The 27,600-nt window shown below is 36.9% G+C and overlaps 1 protein-coding gene across 1 annotated transcript in view; it reads right to left on the bottom strand.

Moving 5' to 3' along the window:
• Nucleotides 1-27,600, bottom strand: part of LRP2 (LDL receptor related protein 2) — a 110,898-nt gene that overhangs the window by 76,503 nt on the left and 6,795 nt on the right. Inside the window, exons 2-11 of the mRNA XM_071434966.1 lie at nucleotides 19,301-19,408; nucleotides 17,221-17,343; nucleotides 14,688-14,804; nucleotides 6,659-6,769; nucleotides 6,446-6,559; nucleotides 5,866-5,982; nucleotides 4,895-5,038; nucleotides 3,355-3,474; nucleotides 1,538-1,666; nucleotides 230-399 (exon numbers count right to left, since the gene is read on the bottom strand). Of these exons, the coding sequence (XP_071291067.1) occupies nucleotides 230-399; nucleotides 1,538-1,666; nucleotides 3,355-3,474; nucleotides 4,895-5,038; nucleotides 5,866-5,982; nucleotides 6,446-6,559; nucleotides 6,659-6,769; nucleotides 14,688-14,804; nucleotides 17,221-17,343; nucleotides 19,301-19,408 (1,253 nt within the window). The remainder of the gene's footprint in view (nucleotides 1-229; nucleotides 400-1,537; nucleotides 1,667-3,354; nucleotides 3,475-4,894; nucleotides 5,039-5,865; nucleotides 5,983-6,445; nucleotides 6,560-6,658; nucleotides 6,770-14,687; nucleotides 14,805-17,220; nucleotides 17,344-19,300; nucleotides 19,409-27,600) is intronic.

Raw genomic sequence — 27,600 nt, 5'->3', positions numbered from 1 at the left:
AAGACATTCCCATATAATAGGATTCTTTGTTTAATATGTCACATGTAATAGTATAGTTGAAAAAATGCAGTCATTAACATAAAACATTTCAAGGAGCTTTTTTGTTAGAAAACAAAAATACAGCCAGCTTTGGCTCTCAAAAAATGAGGGCCTATCAACACATTCTGCCTCTTGAAGTTCTCTACTTCCAGGTACACAGAATTACATTCTTCTTGAAACTTCTACCAACCTTATCTTGCACTGTGTCAGTCCAAAAGATTCTGTGCAAGTAAAAGTGAAAGTCCACTCCCACTGCAATCCCACGATTCTGTGACTGCACCAAAGTACGAAAATTCCTTCCATAAAGATCTCCAATCAGTAAATCACGGCCATTGGAAAAAATAATCGATGCAACACCAGCTGAAAGCAGGAGGGACAGAGACATGATTACTCTGCAGGCAAGATATTTTGCAAAGGGGCATTGCAATATATACACATTGGTTCATACACATTGGACACAAAGTTTTAAATAGATGCTCAGACTACAACCTGTATAAATGTTTCTGTGTGAGTACTAACTTGCTGTGATTTGTGTTTGTATACTTGGAGCAAATCAGGCAGGAACATGTATTTAAAGCCATACCAGCTAAAACTTTTATACAACCCCTGTGCAATCACCAAAAGACTATTTCTATTAAAGCTAAAATGAACCCACTGAAACTGACTGACAGCAGCTACGAAATTCTCCCATTTATGAGAGAGAAATAATACTTAGAAAATGGTGAACTGAAGACTGGTGGCTGAAGAAAGAAGGAAGGGGGAGGGAACTGAGCAGTTTTTGCTTTTCTAAGAAACAAGACTGCTAATCAGCTATGCCAAGAAATTCCCATTCCCACCAATTCTCTACAGGCAGGAGCACCTGCCTTACACTACAGCCTGTTAGGACATTACATCTCCACAAAGCAGAGTTTCCTGGGGCCTGCTTTCAGAACTGAGCAGGTCAGGAGAAGGAGCCTACAGCTGATGAGGAACTACTCTCTGAGAGACAAGTATTCTTCAGAGTGCAGACTCTGGGACACTCAAAGCCAAGAGCATGGTTTCTCTCACAGGTAAGTGTTTGATCTCACCATTCAGCAAAACCATCTTCAGGCACAGTTCTAGAAAAAATTAGGTTTCCTGATTTCTTGACAACACTAAGTTCCACAGAGAGCATGACAGAAAACTCCCTCACAGAAATAAGAATATTTTTTTTGTTCAGGAGTGCTCTGGCAATAACCTCCCAACTCTGAAGAAGTCAGGAGTGAGGAAAACACAATGGAGCCTAAAAGACATTTGTTGATTAGAGGAGAAGCAGCCCTGATGAGGCAATCAACACTGACTTGCACACGCTGGCGGATAGAGAGTTCTAACATTTGCTGGTATTCTGAAAGCTGTCCTGACTGTAAGTCCTTAAGGGCAGAGTTAAAATCAAAGAGAGCTGTGTGGCACAGACATTAAAACTACCCCATTTTACCTGGCTATATCTATTTGCTCAACAAGACACTTGAAGTGCACTAACCTGAAGTGTTGGCCCGACAATGCCGATGATGCTCTAGGAAATAACCTTCCACACAGTGGCACTGGTGGTGTCCCACACGATCTTCACACAGCTGGTCACAGACACCCCACATCTGACAGTCATCAAAATCTGTCAAGTGAATAAGACATATTTATAAAAAACACTTGGTATAAAATTCATGTCATAATTAAGACGCTGCAAGTTTGTCCTCTCTGTTTGCTTTATATCTTTTTGCAAAACTATTGCATGAGGAAAGTGAGTTTGCATGTTTTTCCAGTGTTTCAGTTCTGTATTTCTGGATAACAAAACCCTCTTTCCTGCCCAAGGACCTACCTGCAATTCTGCCCCCCATGAAAAAATACTAACCAACCAACCAACCAACAAAAAAAAAAAAAATCTAAACCACACCTGCCAGAAGAAAGGAAAAATCATTTGAAGGCCTGTCATTGTCTACTTTCCACAATACAGAATATGTCTATTAAGCATTTTTCCTGCAAAAGGTCTCTATACTTGGCACACACACTTGGCTGGATTTAAGCCCACTCTGAAGGTGAGCTCCACCTTTATTTTAGTGCAGTGCTTAAGCCTTTAAGTCCTACTTGAAGGCAGTGTTTATTAGCTCAGATTTAGTACCACGCTAACAGGTATCTGATTTACAATTAAAAGCTGTCTGTGCACCAGCACCAGCAAGAAAAAGTTCCTTTTAGCATGCAAAATACCATATAGGTAAAATACTGGAACTTGAATTATACAGTACTGACTGTCAACCATTCCTTCATGACAAGTTTTGCTCTGGTCACAAATATATGCCTAGATTTCAGCAAACCAAAATACATTGACTCAGATTTACAAGCCAGAATCTGATAACTAGGTTTACAGGACAGTCAAAAAAACAGAAGACTCTCTGAGACTGCACCAGGTTTGGGAATGTGTCCTTCATGTATTTCCCACAAATTGTGAAAAAATGGAGGAAATTTCATGCCTTATTTTTCTGCCTCTACAAAGAGCAACCATTCTGCCATTGCAGCTTATACAGCCTTTTGAGAATACACCCAGTATTCTCAAAAATATAAAAATCTCATTAGAGACTGAGCATCTGAAATGCTTTTTTAATGGCACAAACACCATAGCTTGGGTTGAACACTCATAACAGATATTTACCCCTTTTATTAGGCAGTGCTAACTTTCATGATTCTGAAGCTACTCAATTTCCAGCTGCTGAGATAAATAATTTCTGCTACCAAGTTACAGCAGCTTTACAGTTACCCTTGCATTCTCGTAAATATTCTTCTTTTTCATGTAAATTATGTATATACTGAAACCCCACAGAAGACACAACCTTTCCATAACGCAAATACAAAACAACCTTTTTATTTTCAAGTGTAATGTTCTGCTGTCTGCATATACAGCCACTTTCCAAGAGTAACAATCAATTCAACATCATTAACTGTTTTTCCAGGCATGCAACACACACTACTGAGGCAGAACAAACTCTCTCTATGTAAACACTTAAAGACCAGTAAAAACTCTTGATAATAAGCCAGCCATCCAATAGTACATATTTTTAAACCTAATCATGCTGTCATTATGTCTTTAGGTCAAAGTGAAAGAGGTCTTTATGATATCTCTGTGGTTGGTTTCTGTACCACTATGCTGCCATTGTGCTACTAAAATTTTCATACATTTGCTGACTCCTGGGATTTTCTCTTTGTCAGTACCTCCACACAATCTGAACTAACTTGCCTTCCTGGAATCCCAGCTCTCTCAAGGGGTTGTGAGAAGGTACTGGATATCTCTAGTCCCTGAGCTTTACTCACCAATACAAGTACGACTGTCATTGCTGCTTATGGTATATCCTGCAGGGCAGTAGCACATCCCTCCTGAGGGAGAGGAATGGCAGCGGTACTGGCAGCTCAGCGCAGCGCAGCGCGATACGTCTGAAAGGCAAAGACAATATTTCACAAACACTCCTATAACAGAAGAACAGCTTTCTGCCTTATTGAGTTACAAAGCTGAAGTCTTTTCTATGATGAGCCTTCAATTTCAAGTACAGCTTCTTAAAACTAATCTGCAGAGAAAATTATGTACAAAGTTCTACAAAATCACATACATTTACATACATGCAAGCAAGGGCATGGAACACAGAAGAGAAGGTACTGGTTTTAACAGGTTTTTAGAAGAATTAAAGGATAAGCATCAATTTTATATGAACCACCAATGGCAAGCGCTGTGTAAAAAGGTGACTAGAGGAAGCCATCTGTAATGCCCCAAAACTTTCCATGGTTCCACAAGACCTGCTTATGAGCTCCATCTATTGGTACATAACCACATCATTTACTCTCCTATGTGAAAAACCCCTAGTATGTTATACTAAGAAGGATATGTATATCATTCCAATGTATTAGAATATACTGTTTGCATTGTGTTCATGGACAAATGATTCTTTATCCGTTAGTTCTCCCGTTCTCTCATTTTTCCCTCACTAATTCTACTAGTATTTAATAAACAATTCAGTGGCAAGCGAGTAATGATTATAAAACACTTGAATTATGATTGCAAAACACTTGATAAAGAAGGAGGTGAAAGTCAACATTTTCCTTTTCCTCAAATTCTTCTGTTAAATGTCTTGCTTTGCAGCTCGTACTTGCTGTAACTACCAAACCACTCATAAAAGCAAGAGGTGCTTTTTTACAATAAAGTTTCATTTCCCCTTATTTTTTCTGCCCTCCTATTCCAAAAGGCACAATTTTGTTAATAGGAATTTTTATCTTCCTACAAAATAAAATACACTCATCTTTGTCCTCAGAGGAATTTGATATTTGTACGATTAGAGTGAAATTAACAGGAACTATGCATGCTCATTGCCTCCAACATAAAAACGCAGTGTACCATTAACTGGAGAAACAGACATCCCAGGTAATAAGATTTTTTTTTTTAAATCCTAATCTTTAAAGTGAATTAGTCAAAGCTTAGGATATACTTATTCAATTCAATCAAGTGTTTTGCAATCATAATGTTCTGATCAGCACAAATCATTACTTCTTACACAAAGGGACAAACAGATATTTAAACAAAGAAGGCATGTAGCACACCCTTCCCTGACTTCACAAACATATTTTAGGGTATGGAGAGTAAGTTAAAATCCTTATTTGTGAAATTTCATGTACAAATTTTAAAAAAAGAAATGGTCTTTTTGCAGCATATATGGCTCTTCCAGATCATCCAGTCAAAACAGTGACAGTGAAAATAGCGAGCTTCTAAAATTTCAGTATTGTTTAGGAGACAAAAGGCGAATGTAAAAAGATGTCAGTGCTGATATTCCTGCTAGTCTTGTATGTGTTTCATTCTAATACATACTGCAGTGTCTGCCTGCAGTGATGTTCGTTTCATCTTCTCCTTCAGGGCAGTCTGCGGCTCCATCACACACTTTCCCAATTGGAATGCAATGCCCTGATCCAGGGCAGGCCCACTCTCCTGGGTAGCATTCATGGCGACCACTTTCTGTGGAAAAGAAAAACAAGAATAATGAAAAATATATTTCAAATACTAAAATTTCTTCTCCAACAGCTTCCCAAAGCACCTCTATCCTTCAATATCCAGTTTCCATTTCTTGCACACAGCTGGGAAAGACTATAAAGAAACACTATTTATACTTACTTGTCATGCTTACTTTTACATTCAAACTACAATGCCAATGATACTTGGGTAGACAACATATGAATCTGTTTAGTTTTCCGTTTTGTTAGAAACAGTAACACCATTTAGCTTTAAACTAACCAGTACACTAGAAAGGGAACTATAGTTTTGTGCTTTCAAAACATATAAATGCTATCTGGACAACGAGAATCATGTTCGTCATAGAAAAGGCCAATGAAAAAGAAATCTCATTCACACTTTCATTCATTTAAGCTTCTGTTTCTCACACGACAAATCTTGGCTGGATCTGAGTAAATTTCATTTTTAATCAATGGGGTTTGGTTATTAGAAGCCTCGTGTCTCTTAACAGATGATCTGAAAAATCTCCACAGGCAGAAGAACCAAAACAAAATATAAAAGAGAATATATAAAAGAAAAAAAAATATATATATACACATATATTGCTATATGCTAAACTTAGTTTGCATCATACTCAGTATCACAATAATTCTCACACACAACAACAAAAATATTGCCGAAGTTAAAAAAAGAAATAAAAATGAAGGTGGAATTCTAAGGTTTTAAAAGAAATGAAAAGTATTTAGAACATCTTGACTGGTCCAAATTTCATAGATGTAGGTTAGTGTCATCTTCCTCTGAAAGTACCATTGGAAGTTAGCAATAGTATTTACCACATCCTCTTTCATCTTCATTGTCTTCACAATCATCATCTCCATCGCAAATCCAGCTCTGATGAATGCAACGGCCACTCGGGCAAGTGAAGAAGTTGCCTCTGCAAGTTGCATAAGCTACAGAAAGAAACATTAGAAAATCTAATTGCTCTAAGCAGCTAAACAGTTAAAGATAACAATATTGTCTCATATACAATCATTTATTATACTGGTTAAGACATTTAGGCAGTTCCATATTTTGAATGTATTGCAAACACTGCTGGTTTCTTCTCATTTAGGTATGAATTACCTTTCATGCTGAAATTAAGAGGATGGGAACAACATATGTGTAACTATATGTATTAAGAACCAGACTGTCACTCAGTCCAGCAAATTCAAATAGTAATGACATAGCCAGGAACCTAGCAGCAAAGAAAAAGTCCATCAAAATAGCACTGCAATTTTCATCTTTCTGTACAGAAGAGTATTTGTAGAACTATGATTAGCTTTTGATGGCCAAGCAATCTGCTTCCAGCTATCTGCTTGAAACAGGTCTTAGTAAAACAGTTGGAGAAAGTGGGGAAAAAAAGAAACATCATACTGCAAGAGTTTTCATCACTCCTATCTCCACAGTCATCATCATGGTCACAGATAAAGGCTTGCGGGATGCACTCTCCATTAGCACACTGGAACTGCGTACTGGTACATCCACGAGCTGAAAAAGATTTTAGCACAGAAACAGAAAATCCTTTTAACTCCAAAAGAAGGTCTATAAAGCAAATTTGTTTGGGATCACTCTACACAGGGGACTTACTGCAATTAGCTTCATCAGAAGAATCTCTGCAATCAACTTTGCCATCACATCGCTGGCTCGCATTAAAGCATGCTCCATTTGCACATGATAACTGTTCACATCTTGGATAGTCTAAAATAAAAAATCCTTTATATTAGCATGATGTTAGACTATAATGAGTCATATCCACCTAGTGTCAACAGAATATCTTGGTTTAAAGGAAAAAGGGAATACAAAACTCCATAACTAGTAGTCCTATACTAGTAACCCATTTATACAGTATACTGTCTTCTCCAACAGATACTAAAGAATATCCTCTAGATGGATGCTACAAAAACTTGCAAGCAACAAGAGAAAAATTAAATGCCTTCCCACAGTCCAAAAATATTTGCTACCCAAACAGTTTACAATATGATAGAATTCAATGGAACATAAAAGGAGAGCAAGCAGAGAACATTTGTTTTATTTCTTTATACCTCAGTTTTACCCTATCCCGATCTTAATAAAAGTATTTTGATAGCAAAGGATTTCCTGAAATTTACAGTTCCTATGTCCTCTTCAAGTGTTTTGAGTTCTCAAACTCAGAGACCTCAGTTTTAATGGTTTTGTATAAATGAAGCCAAGGATATTAAATTTCCAGGTTCCATGAACAATATTAGAACTTTGGTTTTTATTACTTGCTTCCCCCTTCACAAAAGAAAACAGATTCTGCAGAAATGATGGCTTTTTAGGTTTTGGATATTCTACTTATATAGATGACCTATATGCAAATGCAAGGGATTGTTTCAATATTTCAAATTAAAACAAATTCTGAGAACACTTATTCATACAAGCAGTCAGTGAGTTCAGTGGAAGTATCCAACAAATTAAGCATATGCACATGCTAGAGTTGAGTAGGAGAACATGAACTCATAGTTTATCTTGTTGCTATGTAGACAAAACTTATATTTTTCAGTCAAATGGCAAGTAAGAAAGCAAAGAATTGGTAATTTTAGAAATCAGATTTCTTGAACCTTTGTCTCTATATAGAAGATAAATGAACTCAAGACACAGAAGAGCCAAAAAACATTTTTCACCTTTTAGATTTTCAGTTTGAATTCTTATCCCATTTTACTTTTCTAAGAGTTAATAAAGCAGATAGAGAAGGCTCTCATTTAGGCACATTTTCATTCATATTTCATTGGATTCCTTGGAATCCAAAACATGGGTTATAAAATCGCTTCAAGCAGATATAAAGAAACCTGCAATTTTTCCAGACAGTGGCAAACTGTTTTGCTTGCTTCTGCTGTTCCGTGTATTATCACGTTCCCACAAAACTTCAATTATCTATGGAATAGGCTTATATGATTTTAACTGTTAAATGTTAAAATGAGAGGATAAGTAGCTGTGTTCATGTCCACTACAAGTCCAGCCAGACTTTCTCCCCAGCTGATTCCTTTACAGTTCATTTGTTTTCACTGCAGTTAATATAAGGTGGCAACCTGCATGTAGGAACAGAGTGTGCCTGAGTGAAGAACAGTAGTTACAGATTAGCAGGGTTCCAGCTTCAGCATTGCTGCCTGTGGCCTTCTAGGGATAGTTCCCAACCTTCCATTCTCAAAGTCTGACAATGCCAACATGCTCCCTAAGCATCCTTTGGTCCCACTTCTCAACCAGACAATCACCTTTCTAATACATCATTTTCTTGCTTCAGTTAGGCTCAGATAAAACTCATAATGCTTTGGAAATAACATGGGTTTGAAGTGTTACTTCTGCCTACAGAAAGGACTAAAAAAAGGCCTGACCTGGGGCCAAGTTTTAAGTTCACCATGGAATTAATGCTTTTTCCCTGTCTGAAAGCAGAGAAGGCATCACAGGGAGGAACCATCAGGAGTTCTATGAGGCCAGCAGAAACAGCTACGGCAGTACACTGTATTATAGGGCAGATGGAAGAAAAGGAGGAGTACAAAGCATGTGCTTGTAAATGCACAAAGTAGAAAAGCTTCCATGGGATGCATAATGGATAGTTTTGTAATTTTCCTCACTTTTCTTCACATCCCACAGAAATACCCCCAGTGATGTTCCAAACTGTTTCCAATGAACGGATGTCAAGCAAATCAACAATTGAACCCATTGCCTTGCACTGCCTGTTTCTTCAAGAATGCCCAGGCAGACTAAGAATCTAGCCAGTAATAGGATTTTTCTCAAGCTTATATTAAACTCCCTTACAAGAAGGAAAACTTTGTCAAAGTGTTCTCTCCAGTAGCAGGTCTGGAAATACCCTCAGCCCAGCAAAATCTTTATTATATTATAAAGTCTAGTGTGTTGTATAAACACTATAAATCACTATAAAAAGATACCAAGAAGAGCCAAGATACTCTGGAAGTAAAGACATTTTGAAGATACTTCAAAGTATTCATTCTGACCAAATTGGTGTTTTACTAGAATATGAACAAATGTTTTTTCTCTTATTCTCTTTTCAAAACTGGTGTACAGATTCTTTATTTTAATTCTTTGAAAAGCCTGACAGAGATTAATATAATTTTTAACTCTACAGGTAATCTCATTTCCGATCCCTTGTCAAAAGACCAAGGTTAGTAAATTATAGTTCTGATCGCAGACTGCTCACTGATCTGAAAGATATTTTTCACTGCATTCTGCACTGCAGATTGTATCCCTTTTACCTTATAGGATATTATTTTATTAAATTGGTTCTAATTTTTGGGGGCATTAAGAACTAAGCCTCATTAAAATTGCCAAAGCTGTGAGCTGCACCAAAGGCTGTATGTACTGCGTGGTTCAGGAGCATCTGTGCCATCAGGATAGCTCCTCAGTACCTGGGTTAGTTTTTTATAAGGAGAAGTAGAAAAGGAAAAGAATCAAGGAAGAAATGCGGGCTTCTGTGAGGGCTCAATGCTGAGAGAATGAAGGAAGCCAAAATAGAAGTTCATAACAATACTAGGATATCTGAAAACAAAGGAATGACTGTCCTTGCAATTGTAAAAACCCCAGGACATAAACTCCCTTTTTTTCTCTCCAAAATTTAGGAGACAGTAGCCATGAGCTTAGTTCTTCTAGTCCTATCACCAAATGGGGACTTGTTAAAAGGAAAAGAAGAATCTGAACCTTGGCAGCAAGAGGGGATGAATGGGATTAATTCCCTAAACAGAATGACCTGTACAATCCAGCTTAATGAAAAGCTCTCCAGCAAATGAAGTTGGAAAGTGAGTATCACAACATTTTAAATTTAAGTGGAAACGTCTTACATCAGTCACTGCACTTAGGGCTTGCAAAACAAACATTTCCTAGCTTTTATTTGAATTTTTATTTAAACTAAGAATTCTCTATACACACCTCATCCAAGATCAGTGCATTTGAGTATAAAGTCCCACAGCCGAGCAAGAACTGATAACACTCAGAGAAATTGATCCTACTGTCTCTGTTGTAGGGGGCATATGGAAAAGGTGTCAGTGCTCTGGGACTGACTTGAAGGGGTTGCCTTCCAGGCAATGGAACTTTATTTTCTTTCTACATTGGTGACAAATGGACCAGAAAGAGCGAAAAGGAAGGATTAGGTTCTGAGTTAAAAGGACAACAAGGTAGGTAGTTTGCACCTAAGGAGGCCTGGGATTACAGCAGTACAAGAAAGTGAAAGGGGACAATGTGAACACAACATTAAGAGAAAAGTGAAGGGACAGAAAAAAAATATAAACACTGTTTTATTTCACCTTGTTTTGAATGGTCAATAGCCTCCAATATAAACACTGCTTCCTTTATCTTCTCCTCCCAAAAACCTGCGTCTAACTTTACAGATAACTAAAAAGAAGAAATGTAGTCATGACAGTTCCGAGAAGATAATATGAGCTTAGTGAAAACAGGGGGAATGTTTTTCACCCATGTTCATTGCAATACTCTGGAAGAAAGGGAGTTCTTCTTTGTCTCCCCTCCCCTCAAGTTTTTTTTTAACCAAAATAGTTCTACACAATCTGTCTCCCTGATGCATGCCAACACTTCAGTTGCAAAACATAAATAACTCGCAAACACCAGCACAAATGACAGATGAAGCACCTCGCTCCTTGTAACTGTTTTGAGGCAACACTTGTGAACATATTTAATGGCATCTTTCAATGGACACATGGAAGATGTTTGAAACCTATGTCACAGGGATTGCTAAACCTGCATAATTTTGCACTCTGCCTAATACTTCTGTTCTGCAAGCTGGAAATAAATCCATACAAAAACAGCAACAGGAAATAGTTGCAACTAGTATTTGATTCAGCACAAGCTGATTTCTGTCATAGTCAGCAGTGCAAGCTACTATAACCCTAACCCATGTTACAAGCAGTAGAAATAAAAGGAAAAGAAAAAAGGCAATTTCCTATTAACAAGTGTCTTTTATTGCAACATGTAAAAACATTTTACAAAAAAATGTTAATTAAAACTCTTTGGTTCACTGCCACGAGTCACCACCTCACAGTGGTCAAAGCATTGCCCAGACAGCTCACAGCCTACCAGGGACACCAGGAGGGAGACTTACTTCAAGCCCAAGAGTTCTATGAGCTGCATGATACCAGGCAGTGTTCATAGCAGAGATGCTTTCAGAGCTGGCAGACAGACCAGACCCTCATTCCTGGCCTTAATTCCTGATTTTGATCCCTGAGACTCTAGTCTTTGGCTGCCTGCCTTAGATTGGTCCAGTTCTGCTACTTCCCTGTCCCAAACTCTTCCTGGCAGAGATATTTCCTTCAGCCTGAACTTCTCCCTCATCCTACAGCTGCTAGATGCAATTTGTCCAACACCCAGAATATTAGTGTCTGACTATGGCCTTTTTCTTCTTTCTTGGGCTACATCCCTTATGATCTCCTCAGTACTTGATCTCTGTTCATTTTCACCCTGGTCTCTGCAAATTAATCCCAGAGCTGGCTGCCCACTTCCTGACCACAACAGCTATTTAGCATAGCAAACAAGAGGCAGGAATTCACAGGTTAGGCAGCTGACCTATGGCAGCAGCTCAACATCGAAATTAGAATCAAAAATCCAGTGTATCTTGGAAAACACTCAGCCCACTAGCTTTGAACAACATGTCTTTAAAGTACTGCCCCTTTCTCCCTCACAGCCTCAGTGTAGTGCTCAGCTACCAGAGCAGTATCCAGAAAGGTTGTTCTGTCACAGCAAAGCAAAATGGGCATGGCTGGGAGTTTCATTTCTCAACTATGAAGCTGAGGCAGGAGAGAGAATACTATTTTAACTGAAAGAAATAAAGTATGTAACAGAAAAATTATACCAGTATTGCCTGCCTACTCCCAAAAAGTGCTTGCTACCCCAAATAATCTGCCATTTCATTCTGTTTCTAAAGTTTTAAAATTAAAGCATTTGCTAGCTGCTGACTATTCAAAAAGCTAGAAAACAGCCTGATATGTGTATTCAAAAAAACCTAAAAGCCATAATTTTATGAAATCAAAACAGCTTCAGTGCACTAATCGTATGACCTGTAGCTGAAGCATTTGTTCTGATGTTTATCTTAGTCTCTGCATGGGCAGATTTCCCTTGCTGTTAATCCCATTAGCAATAAAATGGACTAAGGCTCTGAATTCCTTTGTTCTGGCTTTTTACATGTTTAATTGCAGACTTACTTTATATTGGTGACATTTTGCATTCTACTACTTTCTTATATAACGTAATTTATTCAGGAATAAAACTATATCTTCTTTACAATCTAAATCTGCTTTCTGACAGATGAGTGAGTGCAAAGCATAAGTAAAGAGACCTAAGTTTCCTTTTTTTTATGCTCCATGAAACACCAGAATCAATTATAAATTGCTTTATTCTTCTGTTGTTCATGGATGTTTCATTAATGAAAGCTTTTAGTTCAAAGTAAAGAAGGGGAATTTAGTGACAAAGAAAAAGGCCAAAATAGCACTATTCCTCTCACATTTGTTTATATCAGATAATGTGGAAAAGGAAATAGATTAAACACTGGGAAAAATGAACATTCAAAGCAAGTATTAGAATCCGCTCCAAAACTAATGTGCTAGTACACTAATTTGTACTATACAGTTAATCATAAAATCCCCAATTTGTAAATTTTATTTTATGGCTTCTGTTGAAAGTTCCAGGCCTTGCAAAGACAAAAAGGGAATAAAAGGGAATAAAATTAACCAGCTTTCCTCAAGAGTCTTGTCATTACATTCTTCTTGGATCCTCTTGACTTCAGCATTGTCACATTTCTTTAAACTAGTCTAACTGCTTTCAAAGTTCCAAGTCACAGTCATTCTTCTGTCTCAGAGGGACTGTCAACACATATTCTAATAAACCAGAGTGGAGGCTGTTGAATGACAGGAGGCAGTCCCTCTCCTTTGGGCTAAATATGCTGCCCCCACAACAGTCATGGGGCCCATTTGCTGATGCAGCAATGACTGGCTTTCCCCCACAGCAGTGGAGTGCTACTGTTAATGGATCTAGAGGGCCCTTTCCTAACTGCCTTTTTAATTCACCTAGCTGAGAATGTTTAACATGAAATAAAATGTGCACTTCAATTTTCAAACATCACAGCAGCTTCTAGTTTGAAAAAGAGTTTTAAGTATCAATCTTAGGACTCCACTCCAGACTGACACAGATTTTCTGCATTATAACAATCACACTATGGCACCTTGCTGTTCCACACTGTATTCAATGGCTACTCACAGGTATCTCAGAGATGCTCAGCAGTTCCAGTTCTTTAATTCACAGATAATACATTTTTAAAACAGGTATCTTTTCTTCAGGATTTTTTCAGGTTTAACAGATCTACTAAATTAAGTTTTCAACTTCATTTCTTACTCTAAACTTTAAGAGAAAAAAATGCCAGTCTACAGAAGATATTCTTCCAGCAATGAAATGGGATACTTTGGATCTTGGCTTTTAGCCATTTGTATTGGTGACCAGAAGTGACTGTGGATCTATCACATGAAAAATTCCAAGCTGGATGACTTAGCAACATTTTATTCCAGAATATCATATAGTCCTAAATACCTTTTCATTCTGCACAGGGACAATTTCAGCCATTTGTGAGTTAAGGATAAACCACATTAGCAGTCAGATGACCATATAGTCTTCCTTTAAACAGCATAGGCATATGCCCTTTTTTCCCCTAAGCATAGCATAACAAAATTTAATTTCTTGTTTCTTTGTCCATCCATTACCACTCCAACCTCTTCCCCCACCTCCTGCCCTGGGCATGGTCCTAAGTAGATTTTACAGTTATGTCTGTTTCCCAAAGGCACACTATGTTCTAACAGCTGGAATAGCAGCTTAGATGTTAGAAGTCACTCAGGATGTGTGAAGCCTTTCCTTAAGACTAACAATGAACAGACATGTCTGTTACACACTGTTGGGGAGGTATTAGACAAAAGTATTCCTGAAAAACATGGTCTCTATTCTGTGGTCAGCTTTCCTTTCCATCAATATTCAACCTAGGCCAGAATTTAGGGAGACTGTCACCAGACAGGCAGCCTCAACTCTGGGGAAGGTAGAGTGAAGAAAACTACATGTCCACCTGCATTTTGGTGATGGACAATATAAACAACTCGTCTGAGTACAATATGACTAAATCCACAATATGACTAAATCCACAAGAAGCTGCAGTCTAGAATAAAATGCTTTTGAAGAGATCGAATCTCCTCAAATAAGTCATTTGGAGTCAAATTTTGCTTTTCTGTACAGGCTATAACTACTACTGATTTTATATGGAGTATGCAAAAACAACTTGGAAAACTTCAGCAAAGTTAGCTTTGAGTGTCTCAAAGCCATAAGACAACTAAACATGGTTGCCTTTTTACAGTGCCATATTAATTATCTTTCAGACAATGAGAAACAATATGACCTGATCCTGTGCTGACAGCTTGCACTTGAGTTCTGTGGTAACAGATCTGTATCAGAACATCAGCTCTAATACACAGAAGAATCTGAAATGAAACTCTTGTAACAAAAAGCATATTGTGGTCATCAACAAGCCCTTTAATCTTACAAATGTATTAAAATCCCCCAGAGAGATGAGATGAAACCAGATCTCATGCTAGGAGTGAGCACTCACGGCAGCCTGTCTCATCTGTCCCGTCGGAGCAGTCCTGCACGCGATCGCACCGGTACGCGCTGGGGACGCACTGGCCATCGGAGCACGTCAGCTGCTGACTCGAGCACGTCCTCCCCGCTGCAACAAACAGGCACATGTCAGTCCTTCCTGTCAGCCAGGGCTGTTATCAGGAAAAATATTTCCCTTCCTCTTTAACTACTTCATCTTTCTCATAAATATCAGTATAACACTTTCTCCCCCTGTATCTTGGTGTATTGAAGAGGATTAAAGAACACTTGACAAGCACATAGCAGACAGCATAGCTCTGGAGGGCTCCTGCAGTCTGCAAGGTCACTGCTTTTCTCCACTGAAGAACTGACCTAGGTTAAAAGTACCTCCCTATAATTATTTTGCCTAAAACATTAAATTATCAATTCTCATTGATTTAAAGTTTTCTATAATTTTATTTACTGGGTCAAAATCTGTCAGTAGGTCCAAGCTATCAGTCAACTGGAATGTCACAATGTAAACACAGCAGAGTTGGAGGTAAGGCACCGCTTTCTAATACAGCCAGGGCCTCAGCAGTCAGGAATAGTTTGCATATGTAACTAATGGAGGATTGAGAATGATTATGTCTCTTCTCTTGACAGCTGCCAGGAAAAAGCAATCACATAAAACTGTTCACTTCTACTTTGATTCCACTACAGCTGAATTACACTTCCAGTTTTTAGGCAAACTAACATGAATCTGTGAAGATAAAGTTGAAGGACAGGCTTACTACTAACTTTCCCTTCCCTCTGCCCCTGCACATTTGTTTCTTTCAAACTCATGTTGTTTCTCAACATCATTCGAGTCTATACATTGGCATCTTGTCATCTGCTGCTCTGCAGGGGCTTTCTCTGCTGCCTTCTGTCAGCAGCATTCCCAAAATAAGATCAGCTACTGGGATACTAGTGTCATGAGGAAAAACAAGAGCATGACAGTAAAGTAAAACAAATTTCTGCATTTATGACCTCCAGAGCTGTCAGACAGTTTTCCCAAGAAAAAGTTTTAATACTTCAAGGTGAAAAATCTCCTCCAGCTTTCCAAGACACTGAGATAAAAAGTCCCTTTAGAACAACAAGGACACATACCAGGAGATGACTCAAAAATGGCAGCAGCACAGTGCCACTGTCTAGATACTGACACTCATGATTAACCAGAACATGGTGAACAATTTACAGTGACCCAGTTCCAAGGTCAAACTCAGAGCTTTTGCTCATTTTGCATTTTGTATCTACAGATTCTTTAGTTAAAACATAACCAGCAGTTGTGCTGACTCTTCTCAGAGGAAGAGGGAAGCAAAAGGTAGTGATCTATCATTCAAAAATTTCCATCCTCAGTGGATTAAGATGGAATCAAATAGAAAAGCAAAATGCAAGTCTGTGAGCAAAATCCTTCCAAAATAAACATTTTAACTTCCCCAGGGGTTGGTGAGTAGCTCCAGAGCTGCTCAGTTCAAAGTTATCAAAAAATTATACACACAATCAAAATGAAAATAAATTAATCTTATCTTCATCACTTAGAGTAAGTTCTAATACTAGAAATGGCAGAAAAACCATCCTTCAGAACACTACATTTGTTCTCTTGTCTTATGCAATAATGCAGAGAATGTAATTTGGTGCAGTAATCAGCTCAGTTCAGTGTTCACCACTTTGGCATGTACTTATAGCCCTTCAAATGCTTAGTCATGAAATTCTAAGCCAGAGTAACATATCTTATTTGTCTATCAATACTAAGAAAAGAGCAAAGCCTATGGTTGTGGCAGTTAGGCTGTTAAACTATTTTCTTGATCTAAACTGTACAGAGAACACTAAACACTTTACTTGAAAACAGGAATTCAGACCTGAATAATACACTGTTTAGCACATTTAAAGTGAAATACTAATCAGAATTATGTTCTAAGTTTAAGCTGTCCAAATGATAATGAAAGACTAGACTCCTACCAGACATCAAGACCATAGATATTTCTCCTCTCTGACTGTGAGAAAGAATGGCTCTGTTAATTCTAAATAATAATGCTACTAATAGCATTGCTAAAACTAATGCAATACTGGCCAATGTTTGCTGATTATTGAAAATTGATCCAGTTTTATATACAAATATATTTCAAAGTAATCTAAAAATAATTATATTTTGTTATAGATAGTTCTCAGATGCCACTGTGAATTTTGCTAGCCAATGGATAGAGCACATACAGAAATATGTGTATTTCACCAATTTTTTAATGGTGAAAATTACTAAACTTTTTATTAAGTATAAAACTAGTATACACTTTATATTTTTTCTCTTTTTAACTAAAAGAAGCATGAGTATTTTCAGATTTCAAGACCTGGAGATATCTTTTTAGACATATTTTCTGTATTTTATCTACTTCAGATTACTTTATTTCTATAAATACCTCAGAGAGGCTTCTGTACTTACAGAGGGCTTGTTTCTCTATATTCTCAATATACTGCCAGTAAATTACATTATTTCACAAAGCTGGTATGACACCAGAAGTTAAAATACTCACGACATTGTTGATGTTCATCTGAGCCATCTTCACAATCCTCCTCATCATCACAAACCCATGACTGTGGAATACATTCCCCATCAGTGTGACACTGAAATTGATTTCCTTCACAGGTAGGTTGCGCTAGTGTAAGCAATGAAAAAAATTGTCATTTCACAGACATCTGTGAAAGCACTTTCAAAGATAATAATAACGTAAGGGAAAAGTAGTTCTAAGATTCAAGTGTTAATGAACAGTAACTTCCATGAAACACATGAAGCATTCAACAGATCAAAGAAAATGGACAGACCAGAGAGGTGAAAAGTGGACAAGTGGACCAGCAAAAGGATGCTCAAAGGCAAAATTCAGCTTAGTAAACTCCTGCATGGACTCTTCAGCCTTATATCCTCTCCTGAAGACACAAGCTTCTCTAGAAGGGAGACCCCAGAAAAGGCTGTTGTATAGAGTCACAGTAGCTTCCCCAGTCTCACAGGGGGTCTGTTCAACTGCTCTCACTCCACCTCTGTTGCTTTATCCCTGTAAGAACATGATCTCCCAAAAACATGATTCTTCCCTGTGAATTCATGAGGCAAAATTGAGGGTCAGATCAGAACAAGCTGAATGCTGCTGTTCCAGCTCCACTCTGTACTCTTCAAATAGACAAACAACAGGGAACCATCAAAGAGAAAGATCAAAATAAGTGTTTGAAACTGTGTCACAGCTCACTCCATCCCTAGTTAATACTCCTGGAAGAATCTCTAGTACAACACAGTCCAGTAAACAGCACTCTGGTCTTGATCATCTCTGTTCTCAGGATTATGTTTTTGCAGAAATACAAGGTCAACTTTGTGCTCATGAGATGATATGCAAGCACAACTATCAATTTAACCAAAGCACGAGGGAGAAAATTAAAGCAATTTGTAGATTTAGAGTTAAAAAGTACAAAATAACATCACTAGTAAACTAAGTAGAGTGATAAAACTGATCACATACTACAGACATGTACTTCGTGTATACCTTTTCCCACGTCAAGAACCAAAGAATAATCTTTTAGTATGATTTGAACCTCAGACCAGTTTTAAACAATCTTGCTAGCCACTCATGTGCCCCACTACCTATAGCACATTAACATATTGTTTTTAAAGGACAACTAACTCAAAAAAATGAAGTTTAATTTTAATTACTGCTGTGGGACAACACCATTTTGTTTTGCCAGTTTAGCGGCATCTTCATTCAGGACTACGCAAGTTTTTTTGGACCTAAAGTGCTAAGCCACAAATCAGACTGCCTAGACATGTCAATGGCCCCCAATTATTACAGGGGTCAAGCAGCAAAAAAATAACAGGGCAAAAAGAATAGATATAAATTAGTCTCACTTCCTGTCAGCTGAGGGGCAAAAACTGGCCTAATCTGTAAGTGGACTGATAATTGCACCAACCCACAAGACTCAAAGAACTAGAAAAGGTAAAATACCAGAAAGTTCCTGAAAACAGACTATGGAGAGCAATTCTTCATTTTCACAACTTTTCCATTCAGGGAATCCATTTTCTCCTTTTGAGAGAATCTTTGTGCATGGACATTACAGTCCATATGAAAAAAATTGTTGTCTGTGAGCTGCTGACACAGCACAATCAACTCTAGACAATGAAGTATGACTCTACTTTGGGCACATTAGGTGCAGTTAGTTGTCCAGGGTCTGAAAAATCCAAAGATTTTGAGCACAAGTGATGCTGGTGGTAGCAAATATTCAGGATTACTACAGTAACATACATATATACATATATATATATATGTATATATATGTTACAATAAATTACATTTCTACATCTACTTGGAACATTAGTCATAATATGAAACTGCATTATTGGACAGTCAGATTTTTTTAAGAAAAGGTTAAAGTCATGTTAGAAGCTGAGCACTGCTTGATTTTCTGTGCATCAAAGCCAAATGAGCTCATGGAATATGACTCAAATAGATTCTGGAGTATCTCATGACAACTCCCAATTCAATATTCACTCTTGTACCATAGGTACAGTTGAGCACACTGGAATCTCCCAGTTTCTGGGGTTACAAAGGAGCTGCTCTGTATGGTTTCACTTACGGCAGCCAGCTTCATCTGTGTCATCCGAGCAGTCTCTGGCCCCATCACACCTCCAGTCTGCGGGGATGCAGCGACCGTCACCGCAGCGGAACTGCCCCCGCTCACATCCTGCGCCAAAACACCGAACACACAGCTCAGCAGGACAGGCACATAAACACACTGTGACACTCATCAAGAACTCTGGTTTATCCACAGCCTTGCAGCGTGGAGATTAAATGATAATATGAAAAATAATAGAAAAGATACTACAAAAATATTTAAATATATATATGAGTTCTATATACCCAGTCAAACAAACAAACAAAAAAAAGCACCATCTTCAACTATTACAGAAATCTCCAACTAAACTGCTAGAAAATTCCAATAATTTTAGTGTTTGTATATAATACAAGCAAAACAAAAATAGTCATAAAAAAGGAAAAAATAACCCAAACAGGTCTCAGAGTACATACACTACAGAAACCTATTTAGCAGGAATGTATCAATTTTAAATTCCCAAGCAGTATAGGCTTTAAATAAAGGTGGGGCATCATTTTCCACATTATATCTAAGGGCTAAACATGCTAAACATTAGGGCTCTCCCAAGTGTCAGAGGATTTAAAAACATACAACAATAATCCCCTTAGCTGATGTGGAAATCATGTTTCAGTGGTAACTGCTTGAAAGTATAGAAAGATCTCAGTTTTGGTTTGCTTTTTAATAATGCCCTCATACTTAAAATATTTCCTCTGAAGTACAGGAAAGCATGTCTTGAGTCAAGATTTGAATAGCAAATAATTTTTTAAAAAATTAAGCTTTCAGACATTTATGGCTGATCAAAAGCTATCCTGCTGTCATTCTCTCCTGCTTGATCTACTAAGGATTAAGAGCTGATAAAGAAGCATTCATTCCCAGGTGTAAATGCAGCTGGATCAGGCCTTTATTAGAGTCAACTAATGAAATCTCCAGTCTGTAGGAAAGAGAAAAGGCACTGTTTATGGTCGTTCGTTGTGACTACAGCCTCATAAAAAGGGAGTGAACAGTTTTATAGATCCTCAAAACAACAAGCTACAACATAATTAGGTTCAACAGAGCTCTGTTTCATGTTAATCTGTTGTCAGCACCTCACAGTGGGGAACACTGAAAAAACCAGAAGTAGTAGTAAAATCCAAATCTGAAAAAAAAAAATCCCATTTCCTGATTAAATTAATAACCAGATAATAAAATCACATCTTTCAATTCTTCTGAGTGATCTGTCCAGAGAAGATAACCTCAGTATACATAAAGCACAACCACCTATTTTCTGAATTCATGATGACATAAATAACACGCTACCTAACTTTCATGTAAAACCAGGCATATCAACGCTGTCACATAAACACAGTTAAGTGATGTATTCCTCAGGGATATAGGCAAGCTGCTTTATGCAAGGAATGTTCAAATCTGATTGTCTGTTAGTGACACCCTGATTTATAATGTATCCTGCAAATGGTCAAAAATTTCACTTGGATAAATGGTGGTACGGAGTGGTACAGGAGTATGTTCACCCAAATACCTTCTATAGACTAATGCATGATGGTGGTTGGTGGTGCAGGTCTGGGGTTGGTGGTGCAGGTCTCTTATCAACTACCTTTAAAACACAACAACCTCCCTTGCAAAAATGCCCTGAAGGAATGTACAAGTTCACTCTGGAATCCCAGGCCCTCTCCCTGAATTTTGCCCTACAAAGCAACATTTTCATATGAGATTAGCAGTTAAAGCTCTAAAAACACAACATATAACCCACCATTTATCAATTGCAATTACTATGCAAAACAAATATCAAATCTTCTCGTATATTTAGTCTATTATGGCCATTTATAGTCACTTACTTAAAAAGGAAGTTACAATATAGAATCAAATCTGCATCCCCATTAGGATTTTTAATGAAACATGCTTATAAACAAGCAATATGAGCTACTTGCATATTATTTCTAAATCATAACTAGATAAAACAAAATTAAGTGCTATGTACAACAATAATTTATTCTGCCTATCTTGTATTAAGTTCTTATAGTTAAACATACCCTTATAGTGACTAAAATGAGGTGATAACACTGATAAACCTTTTTAAAAGCAGTATAAACACAGCAGTCTTTGTACAGTACCAGAAATGGTAACTGAATGTTAACAGAAAACCTGCAAGTCACACAGTTCTGTTACTCTCTATAATACTTCTCAGAATTACAATTTAAGATGCTCACACCTCTACACAGTAAGCACCATATCCATGTTTATTTATACAATTCTTCATCAGACCTGTTACAATTCAGTTAATTATGGCATTAAGCTTTACAATGTTATCTGCTGTGCTTACTTATAACTGAAGGCAAAGAGCTCTGAAACACCTACAAAAGTTATGAAAGACTAATACTTCAATTATCGCTGTTTTATATTATCTTTAGAACAAAGAAAATTACCTAGCAGATAATTATGTAAATTCATTTTAAAAAACCAATCTTTGAAAATCAGTAATATGAAAGAAGTAAAAGTGATCTGCAGTATTGAGGGCACTTCTCACAGAGGTTCTAAAAAGCTTATGTTTCATCAGTGAGCAAAAACAATTCTAACTTTGATAAAGGAGAAAGTAATCAGGGGAAAAATACATGATTATAAAGTTACTGCTACAAATACCCAGGAGAAAGAACCAGAATGAAAGAAAAATAACCATGTCAGTAATAACCAGATTTGGTATATTCTGTGCAATGTGAGCCTGCAGCACCTGGGTTTCAGCAAGAGCAGGGACTGTCAGAAAAAAAGGAGTATTCACTTGTTTATTGATATTATTTGAAGTTTCAAGTCATTGAAGAATTAGTAATCAGTAGTTTTATGTGAGGTTTTCCTTTCAATAAATTTTTGTGGTTTTTTAAAATGGTAAGGTAGCTCATTAATGAGTCAGATATTACAAAAAAATTATACCAATGAACTAATTTCCATAGAAATTCAGATTTATTCTGACAAATGCTGATAGGAAGGAAATAACCACTGAGTTTAAAAATGAGCAATAAATAATCAGTATTCATTTTCATATTTAAAATTTGCTAATAGAACAGAATTTGGGTGACTTTTGAAAGTTCAAGTTCCAGAAATTATTGAATTTTTGGTGTTTCTCTACTACTACTATAATTCAATTTCAGTTTTCTGACTATGATTAAAGCACTACTAAAATATGGGCTAAAAAATGCATGGCAGATCTTAGGAATCACATCAGAACATATATACATAAAGAAGAATCTCTTGGCATTAACAAAAATAATTTTGAAAGGAAAAATTGGTTCCAAATGCTCAATATTAAGGAAAACACCAAAGAAATAACAAATCTATGATATTGGCTTTAATATAAGCCAGTCTAATACTGAAATTGCAAAGCAAAGATCAGAAGCATTACTGGAAAAATGTAGATCAAAGTACCGTTTCTAAACTTCTTATTATACTTACTATCTCAGTTCTTCATGCTAAATTGGTCACTGGAATTTATATTGTTCTCTGTGTCTGGGATTCTCTTGTAAGAGACTCTCAGTGGATGTTTCAGATTCAGAATTTGCCCAGATAAAACAAGAAGGCTTATGTTACTAGCTCTGGGAAAGCTACTGGCAGAAAGGTTTTGTCAGGTAGTCATTTTCCACTGGAATAGAACAACATACTAGTGATTTTATCAGACAAAAGATTGAGCTAATTACTAAACACTTTTAATTTATTAAAAATAAGTGCATCTTCTACCACTATTCACCTTATTTTTCTGCAACAATTGTTGCCTGCATATGAATGAAGTACCCTATGGTAAACCACTGCCAAAGACAAACCCCTCTGCCATAGGGGATGGTTCTCAACATTCACACCACTAATAAATGTTACTCTATGTCACATTAAGTCACAGGGAATTCCAGCAGAAGAGAGAGAAGTTAATAGCGTCACACATTTCACAGTGCTATGCTTTAACCCACAGGGCCACAGTCTTCAACAGGAAGGCAGTCCACTACACACTCTCAACCTCCACTGGGCTTCATTTCACGTCGAAATATTTTGTTTCAGAATTAAAGCTAAAATTCAATCCTTTTGTATTAAAACCAGAATGTTATGTTTGGCTTATAATAGAACCAAAACAGCCTTACTCTTCACCCCTCTGTGTTACTTTTGACTCCTTGCAGTACCTCCCTGAACAGTTCTAGTCTTGTGTATTATTTGCATATATTTTCTACCTGCCTATTTAACCTTGAAGTCCCTCACACTTTTAACTTGGACCACACATCTTCTGAATTACATTTGTCATCCACACATTAAGGACCATGACTGTTCATTCTGACTACACAGAATAGGCCAAAACCCCTCATTTGTTCTTCCTTCCTTGTGCTCACAATGCCTTTGAGAACTGCTAAAACTTCTTTAGAAGTTAAGTGTGAATGAAGAATTTAAAGTAATGAGGAATGTATTAAGCCCAGGGTAGATTGTACCACTCTCAAACTGTCCACTCAGAAATCAAACTTACACTGCTGCAATTACTTTACACTTCAGGAATCAACACTCTCAACAGATTTATTTGCATCTAAAAGAGTCATGTTCTTCCAGGCAATATTTTTTCAACTGAGCACTTAACATTTGTAATACATCTTCAGATTTTCAACAAATAAATGCAAACAGACTGTGCATTACAAACCTCTTCCACACAAAATTTACAAATAGGAAAATAAGTGACAAGCTCTTCTTTTCTCCCTTTCTGGCTTCAAAAAAAGGGTGTTCTCTTTTCCATTTGGCCCCCAAACAGAGCACCCTTCTATAGGGGCCTTGGAGGTAAAAGAATCCTGAAGAATCACCTTCCATACACTTTGATGTTAGACTTTTGCCCAGCTTAATTACATGTCAAACAGCCTGAGGTTTTGGAATGCTTAAGGAGGGAAGGCTGAAATTGTGGAAATTCTATTCCTCCTCACTAATGTAGAAAGAAGCAAAATTCAAATTTTAGGAAAAACCTTAGCTTATTTTCAAATAATGCCCTATGATTCTAAAAAGCAGTATTCTGTTAGCAATTATAATCAGAGAATGAACAAATATTATTTAATAGATAAGAAAAATAGAGTCTGAAGAAATTATGCCAACTTTCATATATCTCAACATGACATTTAACCTTCAGTCTTTCTACACTCTTTAAACTTCACTACATTTAATACAAACTATTCAGATTTTTAAAAAACAACACAGACCACACAAACACTTTTAGTTATTACACCAAATAGTAAAAGGTTTATCTGCAGTTTTCAAGCCCTTGCAACACAAAAGGTATTTTGTACCTACGTATCCCTAAATTAAATTAAAGAATTTTTACTGGCAATAGCAACAAAAAGACAGTACAAATGTGCATCTGCACCCACTTCACATGACTGCAAGATCTTTATAGACAGATTGATAGGCAGACAGAGGAGTAGTCAAGGGACGATCTGAGGCAGAAAAGCTGAAGTGCCAGATATACAGCAATGCATTGTTAAAAGGGAAGTGTAGGATTTCTTTTACTGAATTATCATCCAATTACATATAACAAGATTATTATTAGTAAAATAGCATCTACAGACACAGCAGCTGATCAAGAACTCTTTGTGCCTTGCACTGTACAATCAAGGGCCATGCCCTGGATAGTTTGCACACAAAGACAGGAGGCTCTTGAGCTCCCGGGGTGTGCCAATGGCAAGAGGCCAAATGGGCCTGTTCTTCCTTTCACCAACACAGATTCATATTTTATTTTTAATCTGTCAGCACTCAAAAAAAGTCACAATACATGAGAGGCACACTCTGTTTTGCTGGTATGTTTATTAGACAGTACAAGAAACAAGGCACATGTCAGATTGGGGGTGGGAGGCAGGGGGCAGTGGTGGAAATGAAAAAGGACTGAACTTGAAGCAGAAGATCTGGTTCTTCACCAGTACTAGCTTGATTTATTTTTGAGTAAATGACATTCTGTGTTCAGCACAATGACAGGTATCAGAAACTATAATAAACAAGTTCTACTCTTAGAGGTAAGATCCAATACCTACATTTGAAATTTTTACTCACCGATTTTTTATTTTTAAAAGCACTTTAAAATTCAGGACCAAAAGTGAAAATATTGTCTTTCATTATGGACTTAGAAATACCATGTTTCCCTGCAGCATCAGCATAGTTTTATGGTTTGCCTTTACTTGCCAAGCAGGAATAAGACCCAGCAAAATCTACATTATATTCTGTGTTTTGTGTCTGCATGTTCTTGCACATACAGATATTTGTCAGCTAAAGCAATTGTTACGACTAAAGCATCAAATATCATTTTATTAATGCTCACATGCAAAATCTTTGATAAAAATACTTAAAATCATTGTATTCAACGTTAAACTATTTGTTTTCAGTTAATACAGTTATAAAAGGGCTATAGATTAATTTCTACTAATGCCCCAACATAAATCCAAGAATTAAAGAAATTCAGGATTTTAATCTACTGAAACTAAGCAGGAAAGCTTTCCTGCAAAGAAAAAAGGGTTTAGGTCTCCTGCAGACAAACAAATGACACTGAAAATGCTTCCTAGCAACATTAAAGATATTCATAATCCTCATCTCCTCTACCTTTCAGTTTTATTAATTGAAAAAGCAGCAAACAGACTAATAAAAATGGAAATTGTTTATTAATTTGTTCTTAACAAATCCATTCAATTTATCTTTTTTCAATTTTAAACCTGAACCAATAAAGAGAACAAGCTCTCTTTTTTTTTTTTTTTTTTAATATATCACATATGGACCTCCTAGGGAAAAAAAAAATCAGTTTTAATTTTTTTTCTTAAGGCTCTGGTATTCAGAACAAAACAACAATGTTTTCTACATTACCACTTTCAAACAAATTATTCTGGGAAAAGTTAAAAACAATTAAGATATTCACTCTTTCAAAGTTATTCACATTGATCCTAAATGTAAAAAACCTAACCTTATACATTTAAAACCATGACAGTTTATTTATTATACATGCTTACAAAAAGTACATATCCATACTATGTATCTTTTCTATCACACACTACTACAAAAAAAAATTAGGTTACTTTATAATCTTGTTTCAACTCATTTTTTTAAAGCAACAAATAAACTTTTATTATCTTTTTAGTCCTATATCAAGGCAGGAATAAGAAATAATCCTTTTAAGCAAGAAGTAATTCTCATAGACAGGAGGTGATACTCCTTTCTACTGATAAAGCAAATATTCTTTATATTGAACAGACCAGGTTCCTTCTTTCATTTAAGTCATTGACAAATTTCTTGTACTTCAGTGGTAAATGAGGGTAAGCCACTAATTTTTTCTTGGACACCTTCTTTAATCTAAACTGCATATAAAGTACTTTCCAAGAGGACACTAACAAAAACTATTTGTACTCCTTAGAGATTTTAGTAAAATTATTATCTCTATGGCCAAATTCAAGAGAACCAGTACTTGCAGTGCTGCTGACAGATTAGTCTTCTGAATATAAAAATGTTTCAGATGTTACATGTGAAGAACGCATTCTGCCTTCAACTGGAAAACCCCACCCAGTTGTCTTGACATGAGGCATCTTAATCCACATAAACCAGTTGTAACTGTGTTAGCTGGGGAAGGGAAGCAAGACTGTGCATCTCTAGGGAAGCATACACATCCCAGCTCTCCTAAATCTTAGTAGCTTCTTTTTCATGAATGGCACATTAAGTAGGCAAAAATCTGTTCTAATTGACCATATGACATAAAGAGGAAGAAGAACATGCAAACACCGTAGAAATAAAGACAGCCTCAGTTACTCACAGAAGGAAGCATCCCAAGCATTTTCATAAGAATGAACCTTGCTAATGGCCTCAAGGCTGCTGCAGAATAACAATTGGGTAACAAAAGGTGGGGGGGAATATGACCAAAAGAGGAAAATCCTCAAGACTAGGAAGTACTTACAACTACACAGTGTGTGGAAAGTGAGGGGGAAAAAAAGTGCTTAAACAACTTAGAGAGAACATGTACTGTATATATCAGTGAGAAGCTTTTATCATTTTGAAATCCCGAACAATTTTTAAAATAAGTTTACCAACCCGTGTGCTGTTTTTTCTCAAAATTAGACCCCATGATGAGATGATGACCTGCATTCAACTCTGTCATGCTCTCCTGAAAGCTGATGAGTCATTGTAGCACTAGGAACTGGCCTCAGTAAGAGCCTTGCTGCACAGCTCATGACAGTGAAATTGTTTCATTTTTGTATTTCTTTTCTGCATCACTGCTAGAATGAAAACGGCTATGCAACATATAATATTTTGCCAAA

The sequence above is a fragment of the Agelaius tricolor genome, unplaced genomic scaffold (assembly GCF_023055355.1).
Source record: "Agelaius tricolor isolate 1412-34295 unplaced genomic scaffold, bAgeTri1.0.p SCAF_10, whole genome shotgun sequence".
NCBI lineage: Eukaryota > Metazoa > Chordata > Aves > Passeriformes > Icteridae > Agelaius > Agelaius tricolor.
The sequence above is the reverse complement of the archived record's forward strand: the minus strand, read 5'-3'. Positions and strand labels throughout refer to the sequence as shown.